This window comes from Tachysurus fulvidraco, chromosome 5 (assembly GCF_022655615.1).
Source record: "Tachysurus fulvidraco isolate hzauxx_2018 chromosome 5, HZAU_PFXX_2.0, whole genome shotgun sequence".
NCBI lineage: Eukaryota > Metazoa > Chordata > Actinopteri > Siluriformes > Bagridae > Tachysurus > Tachysurus fulvidraco.
In genome coordinates this window covers 17416616-17439852 of record NC_062522.1, presented here as the reverse complement: position 1 = coordinate 17439852, position 23237 = coordinate 17416616, and the positions used below count along the sequence as shown (strand labels likewise).

At 37.7% G+C, this 23237-nt stretch overlaps 2 protein-coding genes across 2 annotated transcripts in view; both read right to left on the bottom strand.

Annotated features, from left to right (window-relative positions):
* LOC113642876 (carbohydrate sulfotransferase 11-like) overlaps positions 1-70 on the bottom strand; it is a 15346-nt gene extending 15276 nt beyond the window's left edge. Inside the window, exon 1 of the mRNA XM_027146642.2 lies at positions 1-70. This exon is cut by the window's left edge and continues 520 nt beyond it. The gene's annotated coding sequence lies outside the window, so the exon portion shown is untranslated.
* Positions 71-10530: 10460 nt separating this feature from the next.
* txnrd3 (thioredoxin reductase 3) lies at positions 10531-22526 on the bottom strand. The gene is made up of 16 exons (XM_027147065.2): positions 22146-22526; positions 21158-21218; positions 17275-17384; positions 16283-16390; positions 16098-16170; positions 15889-16008; positions 15336-15478; positions 15129-15244; positions 14164-14389; positions 13879-13971; positions 13727-13803; positions 13072-13228; positions 12668-12775; positions 12488-12583; positions 12113-12247; positions 10531-12003 (listed from the first exon to the last, which is right to left on the bottom strand). The coding sequence occupies exons 1-16, from the start codon at positions 22254-22256 to the stop codon at positions 11941-11943; spliced, it is 1797 nt and encodes a 598-aa protein (XP_027002866.1). The 5' UTR covers positions 22257-22526; the 3' UTR covers positions 10531-11940.
* Positions 22527-23237: the final 711 nt, after the last annotated feature.

The window sequence follows — 23237 nt, the reverse complement described above, 5'->3', positions numbered from 1 at the left end:
ATCAGCTGGACGCTATTAGGAAAGACAAAAGTAGGAGTTGGCTAAAGCCTCCCTGACATGGCAACCAGCGAACTTCCGGCGGTCGCGTGCAGTAGTCGACTGTTGATTGTTATTAGCTTTACATGCTATGTTCTATGTAAAGAAAGATGACCTACTTTTCCTTTAGCACCTTTTCATTTACTCCCTTAAATATTTCTAGGCCTAAGACAATTTGTGTGTGTGTGTGTGTGTGTGTCTGTCTGTCTGTCTGTCTGTCTGTCTGTCTGTCTGTCACACACACACACACACACACACACACACACACACACACACACACACACACACACACACACACACACACACTTGGCATTTGTATGAATTGTAGGCTTTAAGTCCCAGAAATCCTATCAGATTGGCTTTTCCTGGCTAGCAGCCTCTCCACACTAATACGCTATGCTACTGCTAATAAAGGAGCTATTTATATCTCGATGCTATTTACATTTAAAACATTTTAAAGTGAAGGCAAAGAAAATTTTTACACTTATTGTGTTCTTAACCATTGCCTAAATACATGTAAGATAAAATCTGTTGTTAACATGAACAAAAACTATAAAATAACAAAACCACTTAAACAGAATTTTGTCCTGCCACATTAACCTGAAATACAGAATTCATTTTCAACATCTTCCCGATGATTCAATCATTCTGTATTATTTAAATGGTGAATTTCAGTTGTGTCCCCTAATGTTCACTCAAAATAATTATTAAATCCCTAAGAAATATTTGGAATATGTTACAAATCACTAAATCAGTCTGCATACATCTGAACATGTGGGAAGAAGAAAAGCACATTATGTATAATATATTTGTATAATATATTACATAGCACAAACTGGAAGTGGATTATTAATCCGTCCACACATTCCCTGTATCCTCTAGACTCTAGAGGATTTTAGGTCTATCTGAGAGTAATCAGGGCACGAAGTAAGAGACACCATCGATAGTGTGGTAGCCCTCTTTTATAGACAATTTAGAGATGGCAGTCACACTACAACACACGTCTTTGAATGGGATAGGAAACCCCAGAAGCACAGTGAAAACTTCACACACACACAGGGTAGGTTTGTGGGGGGAATTGAATCCACAACCCTGGAGGTATAAGGCAAATGTGATAACCACTAAAATAACCACCAAAATGATTAACAGGATCCTACTAGATCTAGATTGATGCTAGGTAACTATTTTGTGTGTGTTTCCTAATAACTCTGAAGCTTCTATTACTATTTATGTGCAAAATGCAGCCATTAAAAATAAAAAACATCTCGCAATGATAACATTTTGGAATGTTTAAGTGCATGCTTTCTCAGATTCAATATTGAAAGAGACATTTTTACAATTTTATTTATAACCATTAAAATGACTAAATCAGAAAAGTATTTTACTGTAGCATTTAATTATGCAAATAATCCATTTAGACTGGAATAAACTTATTGACAATTATCAGACGGACAGATTTGGGACACCATTCTTTCTTTCTATTAACAAGAAAATTGCATCTCATTCACTAATTTGAATTAAAGATTTGTTTTTTCTTCAAAGTCTTTTGAGGCCATCCTACATTTGGTGGAAAAACAAATATAGTTACTTGTTAATGACAACTGCTGATAATAGTTTGTTCAAATTTATTAGGTGCTAAATAATTTATACCAACAAATTAAAATCTGAAGGTTAGTGCAGAACTGCCGATTCAACATGAAGTTCTGTATCTTGTATTTGTGTGTAGGTTCTTTGTGCTCTGAGTTTGTGTTCATGTTCCTAACACTATGCCCATTCTATCTCCAACAGATTAGATCACCAAGCCCAGATGCCTCCTCCCCTTTTCCTGGATCTCTTCAAACACAGCTTTCCCAATCACATACACATTATTTTTTCACATACACTCAGTGGATGCTTATTTATTCTAGTTACTTTTCTTTCTTTACTTCAGGTAATCAAATGCTGACTGCCTTTATTGTAGGGCTTGTAGCTATATAGTCATACCACAGACCATTGAACATATAGAAGCAATATTTAAAAAATTAATTAAGTACTCTGCTGCCACCTACTGAAAAAATAACTGAATACACTAATATTATTAGATACATTATTGCTTTTCATAAGGATTAAAAAATTCACAACTAGGTTTAAACTAGGTGAAATTTTCAGAACTAAATAAATCAAACGGTTTATGAGTCAACAATTCCACAACAATTACTGGGAAGCTCTGCAACAAAAATAAAAGAATTAAAGTAAATTCTGTGTGATTATTACTTAACATTTTGCTGTCCTGAAGACTTTAGCAGTAGTTGTATAGCATGCATATACATTTTCTGAGTATCTGGACTTTTCATTTTAATGTGGGTCAGTAGGTGAGATGACAAGTGACATGTTTTTTTCAGAATCAGCTTTATTGCCAGGCATGTATTCACATGCGAGGAATTTGTTTTAGTGACATACTGTAAGCTCCACAGTGTAACGGAATGACATATACAGTATAGACAAAATTGTATGTACACATTTACAGGTGTGAAATGTGCAGTTTTAAAAGTAAGGCTTAAAAAAAAAAAAAAGGATAGTTCATTGCCACACCAAACTCTGTTTTGCATCATAAAAGAATGCACTCAGCAATGGAAACAATTCTGATAGAGGAGACGAAGGTGTAGTACAACAGTAATCCTTGGAGTAGTGCAATTTTTAAGAAACGTTTATTTATTGTTCTGGAGAAAAGAATGAAATGAGAACTTGTAGAACTTTGAGAATGTGTTTCCATTATTTTACAGCAACAGATCGTACTGTTCCTGACTTATTTAATAAGTAACATGTGCTACAAGCACAAATATGGCCACCAAACACCTTTGTGGTTACAACCACAAATTATGAATGTTGTGAAATCCAGCTTGCAAGAAAAGAATGTGACAGTTTGTGTGTCTGGCATCATGTAACAATGGCAAGCCAGTCAGATTGCAGCCTGAAGGATAAGGACAGAAAACTTTGTATGACAGCCTTATCCAGATCAATTTACATTTATCTCATTTACACAACTAAACAATGGAGGGTTAAGGACCTTGCTCAAGTAGCAGTTTGTAAATCACAACCTTCCAGTCAGTAGTTCAACGTTTTAACCACTGAGCTACCAATGACATTTGCCATATCACCACTGAAATACATATACCATTTTCACCCTGTGTGTTTCATTCAGGTTTTACAATTTCCTCTCACCTCTTAAAAACAGATGGATTGGAAACTCCACATAACCACAATTTCCTTTGCCCAGTGTTCCTGGGATAGGCTCTAGATCCTCCATGACCCTGACCAGACTACTGAAGATGAGTAAATGACTGAAACCTTGCAAAATCTATGATTCTAAAATAGCTCAATCTTGTCTTGATGTAGATCCCCAGCATGGATTTTACACGCTGAAAGTTATGCTGGAAGATTGAAGTCATATAGTGGGAACATATACAGTAGTAGTGGAACACATGCATACATACATACGCTGGAAATTAGAGCAGGCAGGCCAGTGTATGAAACTTTTTTTACATCATCATTTTGTTAATGTTTGCACATACAGTATGGCTAAGAATTTAATTCAAGAGTTTAATGTTATATTTACAGGAACAGTCTGTTACACTATACAATTAAATTCCTAATCACTGTGAATGAGTATTAATGTGTTATTTATACAGAATATAAGTATATCACTCTAGATTTGGTAACATCAAGTTGAAACAGAACAATGGCATTTTCTTTCAAAACAGGACTGAATAAAGAGAAGATAAAGAGATTCGCTTATCAGATTCTTTGAATTAACTGCCACAATGCTGTAACTGAGACCTTTTTTTTTTTTTTTTTGAACAGGGAAGATTTCTAGTATCTGGTGACATGTGAGTCACAGACATGTATTAAACATGATCAGACTTCCCTATTCAACTTCCTTACTAGATGACAATGCTGTTCTCTTTATTTACTTATTTTCATTTTTAAAGAACACTTATATGACTCATATGACTTATCTGTCTAAAACCTTCTTAAAATAATGCTAATAAATTTGCTAAAGGGTATATATTACAATACAGTGAATGTCATATAGCAGTAGCCACTGCCTTTCTAGATCAGCAGGTGGAGACAGACACTCAGAAATGCTGAACTTGAAAGAAAAGACTAAATAAATTTAATAGAAATCTGAGAGTCAACTCAAACCCACTGGGAAAAAAGTTCCTGTTCTATAGGGATGAAATATTGGGAAATCACACATCGGTTTAACATTCAAAGTGCACTGTCATCATGCAGATTCCCCCAATTGATAATTTAAAAAGAACTTCATACTTTCAGTTGAATGAATAATCTACTATGATGCCTAAAGCACACATAACTATTACCTCTGTCATCATAAAATATCCATCTGGTCTATTAGTTTCAACACACTCTTCAGCAGAAAAAAACAAGCCCTATATGGAGTGCATTATTATTGTATGATTGTACTAAATCGTTTTAGATTTCTATGAAATTGGAAACTCAAACTGCAATTGTCATGATGACAATGCAAATAGTGTTCTTAGTAAGTGACACTGGTCGGACTGGTGTGGGAGTAAAAAGTCAAGGAACACAAATGAAAATGACAAAACTGCCAGAGCATTATTTCCTTTCCATTTATAAATTCCAATGTTAACCAATCTATGTAAACAAAACCCCCAACTATACCCTCCAAAACAAACACACACACACACACACACACACACACACACACACACACACACACACACACACACACACACACACACACTCACTCACTCACTCACTCACTCACTCACTCACACAGCAAGCCAATTTCAGTTAAGGGAGATTTATTAGGCAAATGTAATAGGAAATATTGTGGTTACAACAACTGTGGCTATAAGCTGATTTATAGGAATCGTAATAATAAGACAATATACTTTATTTTAAGAACATTGTGGTAAAGAGCTGGAAATATATATATTTTTATATACTTATATACATGTATACAGTATATGTAAATATACATATAAAACAACCTGCCTGATATTGTGTAGGTCACACATGCGCCAACAAAGCAGTTTTGTCAGAAGCCTGGCCTTCAAAAGAAGGTGTGCTGTGGTATCTGAATCCAGGACTTTCGCAGCAGATCATTTAAATTTTATAAGTTGTAAGGTGGAGCCTCACAATGTTGGATAGGACTGAAATCTCTGGAATTTGGAGGGTGTATTATGCTGCTGAAAATTATTAGGGAATATTGTTGCCATGAAGGGGTGTACTTGGTCTACAACAATGTTTACGTGGTGGTATATGTCAAAATAACATTCACATGATCCTGCATCCACATGCATCCTGGTGACAACTCTTCCCTAAGTAAGCGGCTCACATGCTCTCACTCATGCATATGATGTACAGTAAATGAAAACATGTCTCGCTAGAGCAGACAACCTTCTTTTATTGTTCCATGGTCCAGTATTGATGCTACATGCCCATTGTAGGCACTTTCAGTGGGGCACAGGAGTCAGCTTGATAACTTTGACTGGTCTGTGGCTACACAGCCCTTAACACAGCAAGTTGTGATGCACTGTTTGTTCAGACACCTCTCTATCATCACCAGCATGAACTTTTTCAGCAATTTTGATGTTTTTTTGGTTTTTTTTTTCAGTTCAATTGATAGCCTGGCACCTTCTTACCTATGTGAGAGTGTATGTTTTTGCCAACAAAGTAGAGCTTTACGTTCTGACCAAAACTTACTAGAGGTCCCTCGGTCGAGGTGTAAACAAAGGTGTGATCGTTCTTTTGCAGTGTCCTAAACTCTGGCATACATTTCCCTCTGAGTTACTTGCTATTAATGATCTGCCTTTGTTTAAAGGCAAACTTAAAACTTACTTATTTAAAATTGCTTTTGGTTTATAATAAATGTCTTGGTTTTGCTATATTATTGTAACTGCTATTGTTTGTTATTTATCTTATTTATTTAATTTATTTTTTTAATGCTGTGAAGCACTTTGGTACAACTTAGGTTGCTGTAAGGTGCTATAAATAAATAATTTATTTATTGCTTGATTGGTTAAATTTGTGATATAGTAGCTTTTCTGTGGAATTAGACCAAATGGGCTATTTTTTCCTCCCCATTCGCATCAATGGACCTTTGGGTTCTGTTCAAAGGTTTTAGTCATGTTTGAAGAAATGCTGTAAAGCAAGAATGCTTTCAAAAATATATTTGCTGTGACTATCCTTTGGCTACCAGCATCTTGCACACTTGCACAAAGTCAGGGATTTTGCAGGATCATAGTCAGGCATATGATTAATCAATATACCAAGCATGAGCTAATGATCATCAACTTCACATGTAGGTTGAAACACTATCATTAACTGAAACAGAAACAGCTGTGTAGGGTGCTTGAACATGGGTGAGGAACAACCAAACTTTTGTCTAGTGTCATGTCAGTTTCATGTCACAGGTCAAACATAATGGCATGACACAAGGTAGTTAGTTATACTGCATCAGCAATGAAGTATAAATAAAAAAGGGAAATGTTGAGGACCGAGGTTTCAGTGGTTGGCCCTGGGATCTTAATGCAGGAGATAAAAGTCACATCACGCTTACTTCCCTTCAACATCAGAATATGTCCAGCAGGGGCATCAGCAAAGAACTGGTGGAAACCAGTGGGACCCAAGTACACCCATCTACCTGGAGACGTCTGATCAGAAGCAAAGACAAGTACTGTATCCATGGAAGAATTTTGGCCAAAAAGGCATACTTCAGGCATGGAAACAAGGCTAAGTGGCTCAACTATGAAAGAAAACAGGAACTGGGGTGAAGAAAATGGCAGAAGTTGTTGTGGACTGAGCAGTTTGTTCAGTTTTGGGGTTGCATTTCTGCAGATGGAGTTGGAGTCTGTCTGGGATTACATGTAGAGACAGAAGGGTTTCCACTGAAGACATTACACACCCTCTGATATAATGCATCACTCAACACTCAGTAGTTGTCATTGTCAAGTTATTTGATAGATACACACACCTTCATTGTTTGGTAGGGATAAAACTGAGAGTAAAGCAGTAAAGCATGCTCTCAAAGTCAAGGTTCCTACATTTTTTACATGTCCATGTGGGAATATTAAATGACCACCCAGATGGAAAATAACAGACAGAACACAAACACACAGACACATAAAAGCTTCACACCAGTTAAACCACGTCTGATCTTCAAGCCTGTAAGTACCGTCAAAATTAACCCATTGAATAAGAGCAGATAAAAAGGAGGCGATGTTTGATTAGACTGCCAGGTCTTCTCTGATGTTTATCAATGAACACAGGACCTACTTCACAGGGACAGGTGTGGGCTGCTTTGTTCCTGTCCAGGAATTGAAGTGTTTTGTATCTGTTAGTATAATTGGAGATGTATTAATATTCATTCCTTGCCACAAAAGGCTGTATTTATGACGACCATTCTTCTGTTAACAAACGCACTAGGTCAGTTGTATTCCCCTAAAATTTGTGAAGTTCCAGCTAAATAAAATCACTTTTAATGATTAAATCTTCGCTACAGCATAAGCCATCAGCATGTTTCACAGAAGCAGTTCATGTTCCTAAATTTGAAAAGCACCATGGATCATAAACAGATGAGAAATTGGTTTTGAACTTGAACTGGAGAATAAACGCATACATCTGCAGAAAGTTGAAAATCCATTGATACTCTACAGAAGCTGAAATGGAATTCTGAATTCTGTTAAAAAACAATGAACAATGGCCAGGTTTTTAAATATTTATTATTTCTTATACAGTAATTAGTAATGAACTCACTTCAATTCACAAATACTTTGCTGTTGCTTCATCTAAACCACTGTTCACTCACTGACAATGGGACCTTATATAAAATGTTGATGCCCATGTCCTCATAATAAAACTGCAAGTTATATAATCAACACGCTTAGAGGATGTTGACCCAGGTTTTTTTTTGTCACAGATAACACAAAAAAATTTTAAGGGCAAAACTCCTTCAAGTGACACTGAATATGGAAAAAGATTTTGGCTGTTCCCAGTCAGTTTAGTCTAAAATTTGGTGCAGGTATAAACAACATGGGAAAAAAGGGAAAATGCACAGCAATAATCATGTGGAACCAAGTCAGCTAATGTTTATGTCAGCTGATTTCTCACAGTTCTGAATGAAATGGGATTGAAATTTTAAAAAAGTAGAGTGTTTGGTGAACTGGGATGTTTGGATGCTATCACCTTACCACCCTTGCAAGTCACTCAGGTTTGCTGACTGTGGAGTGGTTGGACACTTTATGTCCCAGGAAGCTCTCATGTCTGTGGCTCTAACTTTTAGTTATGCAGTCTTAGTTAGTCTTTCTGGAGTCACTGCCTGCACTTTGCACATGATGTACATTGTCTTTAGCTTTCACATAATTACAAAAATGCAATCTCTCTCTATTATAAGATATATATATATATCTAGAATATATAGACTAGATATAGATATAAGATATATTCTCTCTCTCTCTCTCTCTATCTCTCTCTTTCTCTCTCTCTCGCTCTCTCTATCTCTCTCTCTCTCTCTCTCTCTCTCTCTCTCTCTCTCTCTCTCTCTCTCTCTCTCTCTCTCTCTCTCTCTCTCTCTCTCTCTCTCTCTCTCTCTCTCTCTCTCTCTCTCTCTCTATAGATCTGCATAGGCAGCCCATGACTCATGGGATTGCTGTGATTGGGCTGCCTGGAGGTCACACCGTCTTTGAGCTACTGTTGCCTCAGTCAGCTTTGTGGTCAGGTCTTAATCAATGATCATTTGAAGACTTCAGCAGGAAGGAAGTAGTGTTGGGTCTGTGGTGAACTCGGAAATTGCGCTAACCTCAGGACCTCTTGGTTGCTTAATTCCACTCAACTAAAAACAGTTGTAAAAAAAGGATATTATTTATGTTTACATTATTTATTTTCCTTTGTCACTCAAATGAGGATGAGGTTCCTTTCTGTGCCTGGTTCCTCTCAAGGCTTCTTTCTCATTTCATCTCAGGGAGTTTTTCCTTGCCATCGTCACATGCAGCTTGCTCATTAGGGAAAATTAAGTGTCACATTGGTGTGAAAAAGTCTTTGCCCCAGTCCTGATTATTTTATTTTGCACGTGTCACACTTTAATGTTTCAGATCATCAAACATATTTAAATATTTATTAAGGAAAAAACAAAATCCAAACCTACATGGCCCTGTGTGTAAAAGTGTTTGCAAGCATAAAGACTTGTCTCAGATTTACAAGAAAACATCTTGATGACTTTTGGGAAAATACTCTGTGGACTAACGAGACAAAAGTTGAACTTTTTGGTAGGTGTGTTTCCCATTACATCTAATGTAAAAGTAACACTGCATTTCAGAAAAAGAACATCATGCCAACAGTAAAATATGGTGGTGGTAGTGTGATGGTCTGGGGCTGTTTTGCTGCTTCAGGACCTGGAAGACTTGCTGTGATAAATGGAACCATGAATTCTTCTGTCTACCAAAAAAATCCTGAATGACAATGTGCGGCCATCTGTTCATGACCTAAAGCTGAAGTGAACTTGGGTTCTGCAGCAGGACAATGATCTAAACACCAGCAATTCCACCTCTGAATGGCTGAGGAAAGACAAAATGAAGACTTTGGAGTGGCCTAGTCAAAGTCCTGACCTAAGTCCTATTGAGATTCTGTGACATGACCTTAAAAAGGCGGTTCATGCTCAAAAACTCTCCAATGTGGTTAAATTACAACAATTCTGCAAACATGAGTGGACCAAAATTCCTCCACAGCACTGTAACAGACTCATTGCAAGTTATCACAAATGCTTGATTGCAGTTCTTGCTGCTAAGGGTGGCCCAAGCAGTTGTTAGGTTTAGGGGGAAACAGGGGCAACAGGGCCATGCAGGGTTGGATTTTGTTTTCCCTTAATAATAGAAACCTTTATTTAAATACTGCATGTTGTGTTTACTTACTAGTGTTATCTTTAACTAATATTTAAATCTGTTTAATGATCAGAAACATTAAAGTGTGACAAACGTGCAAAAAAAAAAAAAAAACACAGAAGGGGGCAAACTTTCACACCACTGTATATAGTAACTTAATTTTTTCTGTTTCCATACTTGTGTACAGCTGCTTGAGACAATGTGAATTGTGTAAGGCGCTATATAAATATATGGAATTAAAAACATTTTCCCCAGGGTTGGGTTGTACACAAATATATATATAAAACCACACAATGTGATTCAGGCCACACTTATCCCCAAGCAGTTTCAGGTTGTGTCAACAGAAGAACTGAGCTGCCTTATGAAGAAACATTTTAACACTGACCAAAGCAGGGATATTTCATAATTATCAGTTCACCTGCTTCCTCTATTGTATGTACAAACCCAAATTTCATAAGCCCTTCTTGCATTCTGTTGTTCTTTTCTCCCAACAGTAACACTAGTAATTTCTAGCATCATACCTTAGAACAAGACTAAGGTTCCAGTTAGTTCTCTGCATTATGCTTAAAAAAAAGTCAGTGCAATCAAAAGATAAGGTTCAGTGTACATAACTTTATTAAGTTTTTTCAATTACTCAGAAAACAATGATACCATGGAAACACTGCTTTGTACATTTACCAGACATTGTTGCTAAGTAACAACACCTCAGCATTTACATATAATAAAGTCCACAGCAACCAGGGGGTCTGTATAGTTCAAAAATGATCAGGGAGACCAAGCTGATAAACAAGGCATTTGGTTAGGACATGAACAACTTTTAAATAATTATTAAGTTCTGAAATTTGCATGCATTTAAATCAAACCCAGTGATGATTTAATGTACACAAATTTCAATTTAATTGTTTAACTGATGTATAGATATATTGCCAACATGTTTTAGAGTTTTGTTTTGAGCTGTATTTAGACCACAATTTACTCTCAAATGGCTGTTTAATAAAAAAAAATAAAAAAAAATTTAATGATCTATGGACGGAATGTTGGAAATGATACAAGAATAAATGACAAAATAATAGAAAGCAAACAAAATGTAGACCACACACCACTAACTTTTCTGTTTTGGGGGAACACAGGCCAGAATATTTTAATGTTTACCAAACACGTTTAACATTAATGTCCTAGGCTATGGTGGATTAAATCATTAAGAGTAATTCTGTCTGGCTTATACATGTATTAATCACATTTCCAGAGACCCAGTTCTAACAGTCATGATTGTGCAGCACTGCAGTAGTTTTGAGAAATCGATAACCCAAAGTCCTACTTATGAGCCTGGAGCTGAGGTTGACTAGAGTGTGTGTGTGTGTTTGTACAAGAAAGTGTGTTTACCTCTTAGGCCTAAGCAGAGATCATTATCAGTCTTAGCCCACCTCAGAATTCAGGTTAAGGGCTAAAACGTCACACAGCACTTAGGAGTGTCAACACAATAGCATGTGTCCTCCCCAGAGCATCTCTGACTTAGTTTTTGAGGATTTGGAGCAGCAGAGTAACCCCGCTGTTTAACAGGCTGTCCTACTAGACTTTAGTTTCTTCAGCATCTCTCCTCTGCAGCAGGTTAAGCTCAGCTTCTTTATATGCAACCACTAAAGGCACTTGCTCCTAAGGAGAAACCCTAAAAGCTCAAAGTGATATCCAGCAGTTGAATTTAAAGAATCAACAGTCAACCCATGTTTCCTTACTACATTTAAACTCTTAAGTGCTCTCTAAGCAAGCTTGTGCTTTTATCCAATTTCATCTTTTATTGCTCTGTGGTTGGCTGTCTCTTTGGAGACTTGGTTTATCCTTGAGTAGAGCTCAAAAGCTAGGAATCTAATAGGAAAAGTTCTTTTGAATGCAGAGGAGAAAAAAAGATGAGAAACGTCTTAAAAGGATGGATGAGTCCAGTATAAACTAGTGTGAACCAGTTCATACACTATAGGACAGCCTATTAAACAAGCAGGGTTTAACCTCAGCAACCAGCTTGTTTGATGTCACCACCTGACCGCTTAGTCACTTCCATTGTGGTGAAGATCTGGGAAGACAGATGAAACAATCATTAAACCACAGTTTAATCTTAAAAGCCATATCATTAGAAGACAAAGCTATAGTTTTGAGCTTTATTATTAGACACATGCACACACCTCAGCACAGGTAGGATGTATCCCAATGGTGTTGTCTAACTGCTCCTTAGTAACTCCACACTTCATGGCAACACCAAAGCCTTGAGTCACCTCTCCAGCATTAGGGCCCAGGTAGTGAAAACCTATGACACGTTCCTAGACACAAGCATTCATGCAAAATCAGCACTTTTGCTAGAGGCCATGGGATCAAAATGACAAATTTGAGAGTGATTGATTCACCACATGCCTGAGCTTCAAAGATGGATGAAGTTTTTAATAATAAAACAATAGTTTAACATTGTTCTGTTAAACATAACAAAAACTTCAGTAACTCTTTTTTTAAATTTAGAAAATGTGTTGTTTTTTGTCTAGATAAAACCGTAATACTCCACTCACATTGTCAAACTTGTTGCAAATGATCTTGGCATAGCATCTGTTGTTGTCTCTGCCAGGTATGGTGCACTCCAGAGGCCAAAACAGACTGTGAAAAATCTTCACACCACATAACATAACAGTATTAATATTATATATAGCGAACAGGTTCCTCACAGAGGAAGAGAAAGATGTAACACACACCTCCAGGTTTTCCTCTCCATAAAGCTCTATAGCCTTTTCCTCAGAAAGACCGCAGCTACCATACTCCAGAGGTGTGAATACAGTGGTGGGAACATTCACATAGTCACACTGCAAATAAAAACACACATTAGCAAAAGTACAACAAACATCCTAGATCATGTGTTATTTTAAAAACCATGAAGAAAACATTTTATAAAATTGGACAAATTGAGTAAATCACAATTAATCGAACAAAGTCAAAATTGTTGTTTGCATATTTAACTGGACAGAAGCAGCTACTATACAGCATATGTGAACTTAGAAGTCAATTAACAATCCTGTTAACTTTAGCTGTCTTCACAAAATGAGCATGCACATCATGATATTAAAGTTAACTAAATGCTCAGTCACACGTGTATATGCACCTTCACAGAGGAACCTGAATACAGCCTTCGAGCCAGCAGTCTTCCAGCCTGAATAGCCACAGGAGTCAGCTCCCACTTGTCCTCAAGGATATCCCCGATAGCGTAGATGTGTGGAATGTTTGTCTGCTCTCCATCATTCACTGGGATCTTCCCATTCCTAAAGAAATCACAGTCCACCCCCACACAATGAGTTTCCAAAGTAAACACAGCTTAGAACAGAGACTAATTAACACTGTTTAATATCCAACATGATTAGAGAGAGAAAATATTAAGTTTCGAACTTAACCATATGGCCTCATGTACTACCCCTTGCTACACAATGAATTTCTTGTTGGAAAATTAGCTGCATCTTGTGTGTGTGTGTGTGTGTGTGTGTGTGTGTAGGAGTAATGTTCCAGAAAAAGCTGCTTCTCCTTTTCCCCTGCCCTGTTTAAACAACCATTTTATCAAAACTTTTGTTCAGTTGTCTGACAGGATTTGCTTGCACACATGTACATACACCCAGTAGTAATACTGCTGAATCACACTGACTGTGCAGCTACAGTGAAGTCCCCCTAACCTCCCACACCCAAAAAAAAAAAAAGAATGAATAGAAGGAGGGACAATAACCACAAAGCATGAGAAGAAATATCAGAGAACACAAAGACAGACATACTTTGGGTTGACAATCACCCCAGCCTTGTCTAGACCTATAGTTCCTGTACAAGCATCACGACCCACAGCTATCAGTACCTATGACAGAAGACAAGACTTATAATTACACATAATCCATTTTCCAAAACAGCAAGCATCAGGATTTATACTCACAGTGTTATACTCTTCTTCAATGATCTTATCAGTCTCTGTAGACTTGGCAGTCACTCTCAATCTGCCTGGAGAGCCAGCCTCAAGTTGCTCTACCTGACACACACACACACACACACACACACACACACACACACACACACACACACACACACACACACATTAAAATAACAAGAGGCAGAAATATGTACTCATTCACAATAAACTGTTGACTATTACATAACCATGAGATTCACAGTAACATTTTACATCCACTCCTTGTTTTTTTTCCTTTACACACAAACGTACCTTAACAGGGACAAACTTCCTAAGGAATTTGACCCCATGTGTCTCCATGTGGTCCCCTGCACGGTTGGCCATATCCTGGTCAAAGCCTCTCAGCAGAATAGAGCGCACCATTATGGTGACATCAAGCCCCAGACCTGCCAGAAATCCTCCACACTCCAGAGCCACATACGATGCTCCGATCACTAGAGTCTTACCAGGACAGTAGGACAAGTAGAACAGATCATCGCTGTAGGAGAGGTTAAGACACAAGCATACAATAGAGTGAGCAAAATGACACCATCGGACTACACACAGGGCATCATCATCAGTGCCCAACCTTAATGTTTGAATATACACACATCTGACAGATGCATTTCAAAAACTCCAGGAATACCTTCCCAGATGTATGGTGATAACAGCTTTGTTGGAGGGTTTTAGTTAGACAGGTTTCATTTGAGCAGCTGAACACTGCCTTTACAATGGTTTCAGCAACAGCAGCAAGAACAGCAAAAAAGCACTAGGATTTAGTTTTTCCATTTCACCCAAAATTAAGGCAGTAAGCAACAATTCTGAGAGATTAACTCAATAAATGCCTTTGCCCAGTTCTGTAGTGCAGGTTTGTCTGATGGCCCCCACATGGGTTTCAGTCTATTAAAGTATAGTTTGCATAAAATTTTCTTTCTAGCATTTTTGTATATGAACTTAACAGCTGTAGCATGTGGTAAGTAAGGATTGTGTTACCAATACTTATTTAAAACCATCGAAAACGCTTAGTGAAAAGTTGATGTACGTGGCCATAAGCCTATTCCCTGACCACTTCAGAGGAATAAAGCTCCCGTATCCATTTCTCCCCCAGCAGGCTCATGCAGTTTAACTAAGCTCCATGTTGAGATGCTCAGTATTAAGCTAGGCTCTCATGAGACAACAGTTTATCTCTGCATGTGAGAGCCTTCCTGTGCATTTCTGCTCTTTAATAACACACTCACCTGGTGATGCAGTATTCTTTGTCTCCAGGGATGCCCAGGTAACGTGGCCGCTCTCCTGTTGCCAGCACAAACGTGGCTGCAGTGTAGAAGGTCTCTTTGCCTCGCTTATTTGTGGCCTGATGGGAAAGATCAGAACAAGATTTTTTGAGTTAATGAAATCACAAGCCAGTCAGATAAAAACTTCAACCAACCAAACAAGACACTAACCTTGATTTTGTGTGGCTCCACAAACTCTGCATAAGCATTTACATAGTTGACATTTTTGTCACGTAAGGCGACTCTGTAGCCCCAGTTCAAAGAGCCGATGTAGTTATTCACGGCATCCTTCATTGTTTCCCATTTATGACTTACTGCATGGAAGAAGTGGTCAGGTTTATTGATTGCTAAATTAACTGAATTTTATCCAAGGCAGTAAAATGCTTAACTAAATCAGCCACATTGTAAGTCAACAGAATAAAGAAACCATTACATCATAAACCACATCTAATACAGTTCCTATTTCAGAGGACATTTCATCATAACTGAAATTTGGAGAGCACGATTGAATTGAACTTTTGAATTGTAAATAACAGAATAATTTTTTTTGGTCTACTTTTAATAATATGATCCTATTCCACACATTTGTTTACGCAAGTTTAAACACTAATATGCAAGTGATCAGTTATGCTCTGGAATAAAATCAATCCATACTTCCACCCCCCTGAGAAAACTGTAGTTAAGCCATGTAATACAGCACTACAAGTCCAACAGCAGTTCTCACCTGCCTCACTAAACTCCCAACCAAATTTGCGAGCATCCTCCAGAGCAGTGCGCAGTAGGGCAGTCTGATGCATCAACTTCTTGGGAATACAGCCCACATTCACACATGTGCCACCAAGACCTGGACATGTTAGTCAGGCATTGTTATGATTAAGAACTCAGCAATGCATAAAATCTCCATCAAAATATACAACATCCAGCATTTCTTACCCCAAGATGTGCCCAAAGGTGTGGGGACAACATAATCCAGAACCATGACCCTCTTCCCCAAGGCAGCTGCTTCCTATACAACGTGAAACATTAAAGCACATAAACACAATTTGAAATATTACATGTAAAATATTAACGTGTATATTTATACACCGTTATAATGACAATGCAGTATGAGCAATCACCTTTGAACAGGCCAGACCTCCAGAACCACCTCCTATCACAATGAGGTCATAGTCATACGCTTGGCTCTCCGCTCCCAGCAGCTGCTGTAGGTGACCATCTTTATACGCCTGTTACCGTGATACCGAGAGAATTATCAGGCACACACACACACACACAAAAAAAAAGAAGTATCATGTATCAAAAAGAAGTATCATGTATCATATCAAGTAAGCTCATGTATCATTCATTTCAAATACAAAGGACTTTTGTTCCCAATTACTTTAAAGAATCATTTTGAAAGGGCACATATCTGCACTGCTGGCTGATTAAGCTATTGACGAGAGGAAAGAGAAAAAAGGAAAGAAAGTGCTGTCTTGTCATATTTGCATATCTTAATTGTGCTGGCTACACAGAATGTTTGCTACTGTCCACTGCCTACACAAGTCCATCTAAATGCACTGATGCTATTTTACAGGCTACACATTTGATTTGGAGGCCTTTCAAAACCAAGTTAATGAAATGCAAAAGGCTCGTTACTGTACTTGTGTTGCTTTGCATTGCATAGTGACAAACAGGGCTGCAGAACTTAACTAGTTCTTTTAAAGTTTATGAACAAGAACTTCGGGTCTGATTAGTGAAATATTGAAATGGCTTCAAAAGCAGATGTACAATGTTTCAAGTTCTGTGGTGCTAATGCTAAGTTGATACGGCAACACAAAACCATTTTAAACTCTTAATTACAGAAGGACGTAATCAACGTAATACAGTTAACAGAATGATAACATTTACATTATGATGTCTATATTAGTTTATCTGGAACTCGCATAGAACTGTATGCAGTCAGAGCATATAAATTTTACTTGAAGTCTCTTGAGCACAGATGCAATAAAACTAACTCCTTTCCAATAAAAAGTAAAAGAAACTATACATTTTCTCTCTCGTGTGCTACATCCTACAGACACTGCACAAAATAATCATACCAGCACTTCAGGTTTTTTTTAGAAGCCATTACCTGCATGGTTTTGTCGCAGCCTCCAACATGCGTCTTGTTGACAAAGACATTGGGGACGGTTTTCTGTCCAGTCATCTCCATCAGCACATCCTGGTAGCTGGAACCATTCGCTGAAAAATGTGCCAGACAGACAGAGTGATACGGTTGCTCGTGTTTCATGTCTAGTGTGCCAACTCTGGTTAAGCCTTCTAGTGACCTCCTGTTCAATCAGCTCTTTACTTTGTTTGCTTAAACATGCGTCATATGAGATCTTTAATTTACACCTATCTGAAAAAATCAAGTTAGGATAGGAAAAAGCCTGGTGAACAATAAGCTGACAGACCAGTAAGCTGCAGGTTTTTACAGGAAACAAGCTTTCGGTGCATCTCACATTATTAACGTTAGTTTTTTTTTTGAACGGTTACAAATTTAACTTGATGAACCAAAACAAAAGGACAAGTTCAAGAAATCACAACAATCACATTGAAATCATAACCAGTTAAATAGAACAAATAAAGAAAATCTAGGACATGAGGAAATCCTATCTGAAAGGAACTACTTGTATGAGTGATATAACTGCAACACATACTTTTGTGTAAAGAAATAAAAGATAGCAGAAGGGAGAACAGGACACAGATACAGTAGTCAGGAAGGGAGAAAGAGCAATAAACTATTTTAGAGTTTAAAGGCTCAAAGAGAGACAAGATCAGATAAGACATACTTGCCAGGCAGAGCAGTGGTGAATGACTCAGCAAGATCTACAAGCTGCCTGACACTGACTCTATTCTCTATATAGTTAATCATAATCACGCTGGCATTGGTATTAAAATTTCTGTACATTTAACAAAACTGCTGCCAGGTTTGTTGCCTACAACTTAAAAAAAAAAACAAACAAAAAAAAAAAAACAGGCCTGCTGCATTACATTTCATACAAACACTACAATCTTGTGCCGTTTCGTAAGTGAAACACATCCCTCGGTTGCAGTGCAAGTATTTCGAAATAACACATACAAGCTGCTACCAGCCTGCTCTCAAGCCAGCAGACGAGGAAAAGGCAAAGAAATCAATTAGAAGAAAAAAAACAGTCAGACAACTCGACACAATAATTACATCATTTACTGAAATGGACGTAGAGAGCAGCCTAAATCACATTACAGCAAAGCTAAACAATGTTAAGAAGAGTAAACAGCACAAAGCTGTTTCCTGTGTTGGTCTCATACCCGGAAAGCAAACCACCAGGTTTAACAAACTTATTTATTGCAGAGCAGTGCCTAGGGAATCCATGCCCCAGAAATCAGTGACCGGTAGGAAAGGCATTAGCCACAGAGGCAACCAATAGGCCAAGGATAATTCTAAAGGAGTTCCAGACATACAAATATATAGTAAAAGCTGTTCAAAGGACAAGCATAACCCAGATACTCTGCTAAGCTGGGCTCTGTGTAAGATTAGAGAGAAGAAATCCATTACTGAAAAAAGCCACATGAAATCACGTGTCTGAGGTTCTCATTCTGATCAGACCACAACTGTAATGAGTGATGCTGTTAGAATCACATTGTGAAGATGCTTTTGTGTAGCAGGGACTGGGAGACAGGTCAAGGTTGAGTGCAAAGTGGATGCTACAGAATACAAAGGAATATTTGTAGAAAACCTATCCTACTTGAGACTGGAGTAGGATATTCAACATACCAATAGAACAACAGCCTTAATCATACCCTCAAAGCTAAACTGAACTGCTACAAAACCTCAGTGTATCAGAATCAGGTTTATTGGCCAAGTGTGCTGACACACAAGGAATTTGGTTCCAGCTGTTTGTGACTCTCAAAAGTACAGACGTATATAACTCATACTATACAGTTATGTACATAAAGTGTGGGAATGCAAATAACAATATTGTGTAATATGCTTTTTGTACAATATATAGTTTATACAGATGATTTGATGACTGACAGTTCTGATAATGCAGTACTTATAGATATGAAGCAGTGAATATAATTATGGTGAGTTGTTGATCAGGGTGATTGCCTGGGGAAAGAAATTGTTCCTGTCTCTGGCAGTTTTAGAATGACCCTGTCCAAGACCAGACCTCAATCTGACAGAATCTTTAGCAGGACAATAATTTGTTCTTCATCCATCCAATATGCGATTACCTCACACATCCAGGGTTAGGGGTTCGATTCCCACTTCCGCCACAAGTGTGAGTCGAGCCTGCATGTTCTCCAAAGACCAATATTAGTGTCAATAGCATTTTATTGGGTGTGTGAGTGACAATTGTGACCTGCGATAAGCTGGTATTTTGTAAAGGGTGTCTTGTGCATTTTTTTTTATTATATTATATTTATTAAGTTGTATTACTTGATATTGTCCCCAATAGCTACTTCTAAAGTTTAACAAAGTCTGCTGCAAAAATAGTTAGAAAAATGACAGCTTTCATATGTTGCACAGGGTGTATGCTACACCTCATAGGCATACACACTAACTTTACTGTTTATAAGCTCAGCATATTTATTTCTCTACCCATATTCCACAAGAAATGTTACCTCCAGCATTATGGTTGGCGTGTCTCTTACATAATTTGTTAGCAATATGCTTGTTGACATGAAACTTGGATTTACCTTAAATATGATACCATCTAGGCATGCTTCAGGCACTCACAGCAGCATAAGATTCAAAATGATAAGAACAAAACCATATCTATATGAGGGGAAGTTTCAAAATAATCTAGATAATTCTGACTGAAACTTAAGTTCTATCTGACTATACACAATGCTTGGTCATATCGGTCAATGATTGATTAACTGACTAAGTTGCAGCTCAGCACAAACACTGGGTGTTTTTTTATTTTATGACTAAGTCAAACAAAGGCCACCCCTCTTACCACACAAAATGTGTCAGCTAATGCAATATAATAATGTGGCTATAATTGTAAAATAAAGTAAAAAGCTATAATTAAAAGAGTATTACAGACTCAGAAACCAGGGTCTGTAAGATCATTATCCTTTAGATGTTTTTTTAATACAAGCATGTAGTGTTTTAACCTTCTTTTTGTAAGCCATCTTTTTGCCAGACTTTTTGTCCAAGTTTACACATACATACGGCTAACTGATTCAGGAAAGGTAATCGGTCATCCAGGGACGCTAATTAATCAGCTGAGTAAAATGAGACAACACTGATGTTTCCACACCACTAGGAAGTGTAGAACATTTAGGTGGTTTTCACACTGGCCATGTGTGATTCTATTAAACTTTGGTGCACTTGTTTTCATTGTACATAACAAATGCACATAGCGAACAAAAAACTCCTCAACATTATTAGTAATCCCTACAATGTTACCCAGCTGTGCACAGTACACCAGTGTTATAAAAATGAATGATATAGTCATCAGCTAAGACATACATGCAGGATCATTTACTTCCTAATCAAGTGCAGACCCGAGTACCAGTTGTGTTCACATTCACAGGAATTGCAGAACAGTTCAAGTGGAACTAAATTCACACCACCTCCTACAACAAGAAGTCTCAGGTTCAGGAACACGGTGCACTTCCTGGTCTGAATGAGCTCTCACATTACCAATTTCCACGCTTCTTTTTTCTAGATGTAGAATGCACTTTCAAGGTGTTGAATGTAAGGCAACTAAAAATAAAAACCACACAGCTCAAATGTGAAATATTGTAGTCTTGTGTACCTATGGTACTGATTTGACCACACATGCTGTGCTTTGTACAAATAAAACTTGTCAGTATCATGATCTATGACAAAAAATTATGGACATGTTATCGTTTCCAATGGCCTTTATCATCTGTTGTTAGTCACAATTTATTTGTTTGCAAGAGTGATCCTAAGCCAATAAATGTTGCAATATGTACATTTTTGCAAAGCAACTCTGAAATTGTCAAGTCATGCTTACCAATCAGATCCAGTTCCAAAGCTTCACATTCCACATTTAACTCTTTAAAGAGCTCCTTCACCTGAAAGAAATAAAAAAAAGCTGTTTGTAACACTGTCTGCATCAACCAAAGGTCTATACACGTTATTTCAGTTATAATCAGTCTAAAAAATGGACAAGTGTTAAACAGTTTCTATTAGTATGTATTAGTATTCAGTTAGTATACGTAGCCTGCGAGCACTACATATACCAAATAATGGAGGTATGTTATTAAAAAAACTATATACAGTATATATGAAAATGCATTTGGAAGAAGGCCTCTAAGAAGTACAGGGGTTTTATCAACACAATCAGAGAAAATAAATGCAAATGTTTATTTTGCATAATAATAAAATGCTCTAAAACAATAGTAGGCCAATGGTCGTGTTATGCAAACAACTGAAAAGGAGAATTTTCCAGATTAATATACTTGTTTCTGTTTGAATTGGGCCTCATAGCAGCTGTGTTACGACCACAAGAGCATTTCTCTATGAAGACAAACCAAACGTGATTAGACACAAACATGCAGTGGGGGTGGATCAGACCAGAGGATTTACAGACCCACAGTAACCTGCTACCAAACTACTAATAGAGGAAAATTTACCTACTACTGTGACTACTGTCGTTTCACACAGCGAGCAAAGATTTAATAATGCATTGCACTTAAAGAGAAAAGCCGTGAGTTTGTGTCCTGATGCCGCACTTTATACTAAAGTTCAGCTAATGTTTAATTCACTGGTTAGTGAGAAATCCTGGAAGTGTTACTTTACACCATGTACATCCATAAAGCTCCTACAACACAACCTTTTACTAACTAACTAGCAAATACACCATAGAGATATACTCGAACTTTCTGTATCTCTACACACGGCTTTAAGATGACTTTTTCGGCGCCATTTCTTACAAGCTAATTATAGTTAGCCAGGCTAGTGACAGGAGCACTTAAGACAGCCGGCTAAAGTGTACTTACCTTTTTACAGTAGGGACAGAAGGATTTGCTGAAAATCACGACAAGATTGTTGTCGACGAGCTCCTGTATCCGAGCTTTGACCTGAGCGGTGTCGGTCTCTACCGGCGGCATGATTAAACCGGAGAAAAATAATAGATTAATTACTAGCTGAGGAGGCGGCGGCTAGCAAAGTTTCTACCAAACTCTTCCGACTCAGAATGAAGCAACGCTGCGTCCGAACACTGAGCTAAAATAAGTTCAAATCGACAAAAGAGAACGAAGGAAAACCAAAGCGAACAAACGACAAGACCCGTAAGTCTTATTTCCAGTATAACTCTTTACGAGTCATCTTCCCGACTCCACCTAGACTCGAACTCGCCGGCTCACAAAACTTCACTGCCGACTCAAGCGGGTAGATGACGTCACTGAGACTGCCTGATCATATTTCAATTCGTTCATGACTCTTTTTTTTTTTTTTTAGATTTCAAGACATCTATTGGAAAATCATTTAATTGGGTGTCGTATAGAGCGTTATGATTTTGATCACTTAAATACAATTCAATCAAATAACCGTAGTTAAATTAAAGAAGCCCAACAGGCAATGTCTGAGGACAACTAAATATTTTTTGTGGCGCAATGCTGCCACCTTATGGTAGAAAAATGCCTACGCAAAATGAGTTATTACACCCCTTTTAATGCAGCTTTGAATTACATACACTCACAAAGCACGTTATTAGGAACATAAAGTTCGGAATATTAGTATAATGTGATACAAATGCATTACTGGATGCACTTGAGTACTTGTACGTCATTATATTTATCACATGTGCCTCACACCTCTGAGGTAGAGGGTTCTATTCCTGCCTTAGTGTGCATGGTGTTTGCATGTTCACCCCAAGTTTTAGGGATTTCCTCTGGGTTTTCTGGTTTCCACTCACAGTCGAAAAGACATGTGTTGTAGGCTGATTGCCATCTCTAAATTGTCTGTTGTGTGTGTGTGTGTGTGTGTGTGTGTGTGTGTGTGTGTGTGTGTGTGTGTGTGTGTGTGTGTGTGTATTCTGCCACAACCTGGGTTGGCACCATATCCAGGGTGTCCACTACTTGTGCTGTGAG

Excerpts from the sequence above, each read along its gene's own strand:
- txnrd3 (XM_027147065.2), bottom strand. The coding sequence starts at position 22,256 with ATGCCGCCGGTAGAGACCGACACCGCTCAGGTCAAAGCTCGGATACAG. Across the intron at positions 16,391-17,274 it reads GCTGCGACAAAACCATGCAG|GCGTATAAAGATGGTCACCT; the intron begins GTAATGGCTTCT and ends TCACGGTAACAG. Across the intron at positions 13,972-14,163 it reads GGAAGTTTGTCCCTGTTAAG|GTAGAGCAACTTGAGGCTGG; the intron begins GTACGTTTGTGT and ends TGTGTGTGTCAG.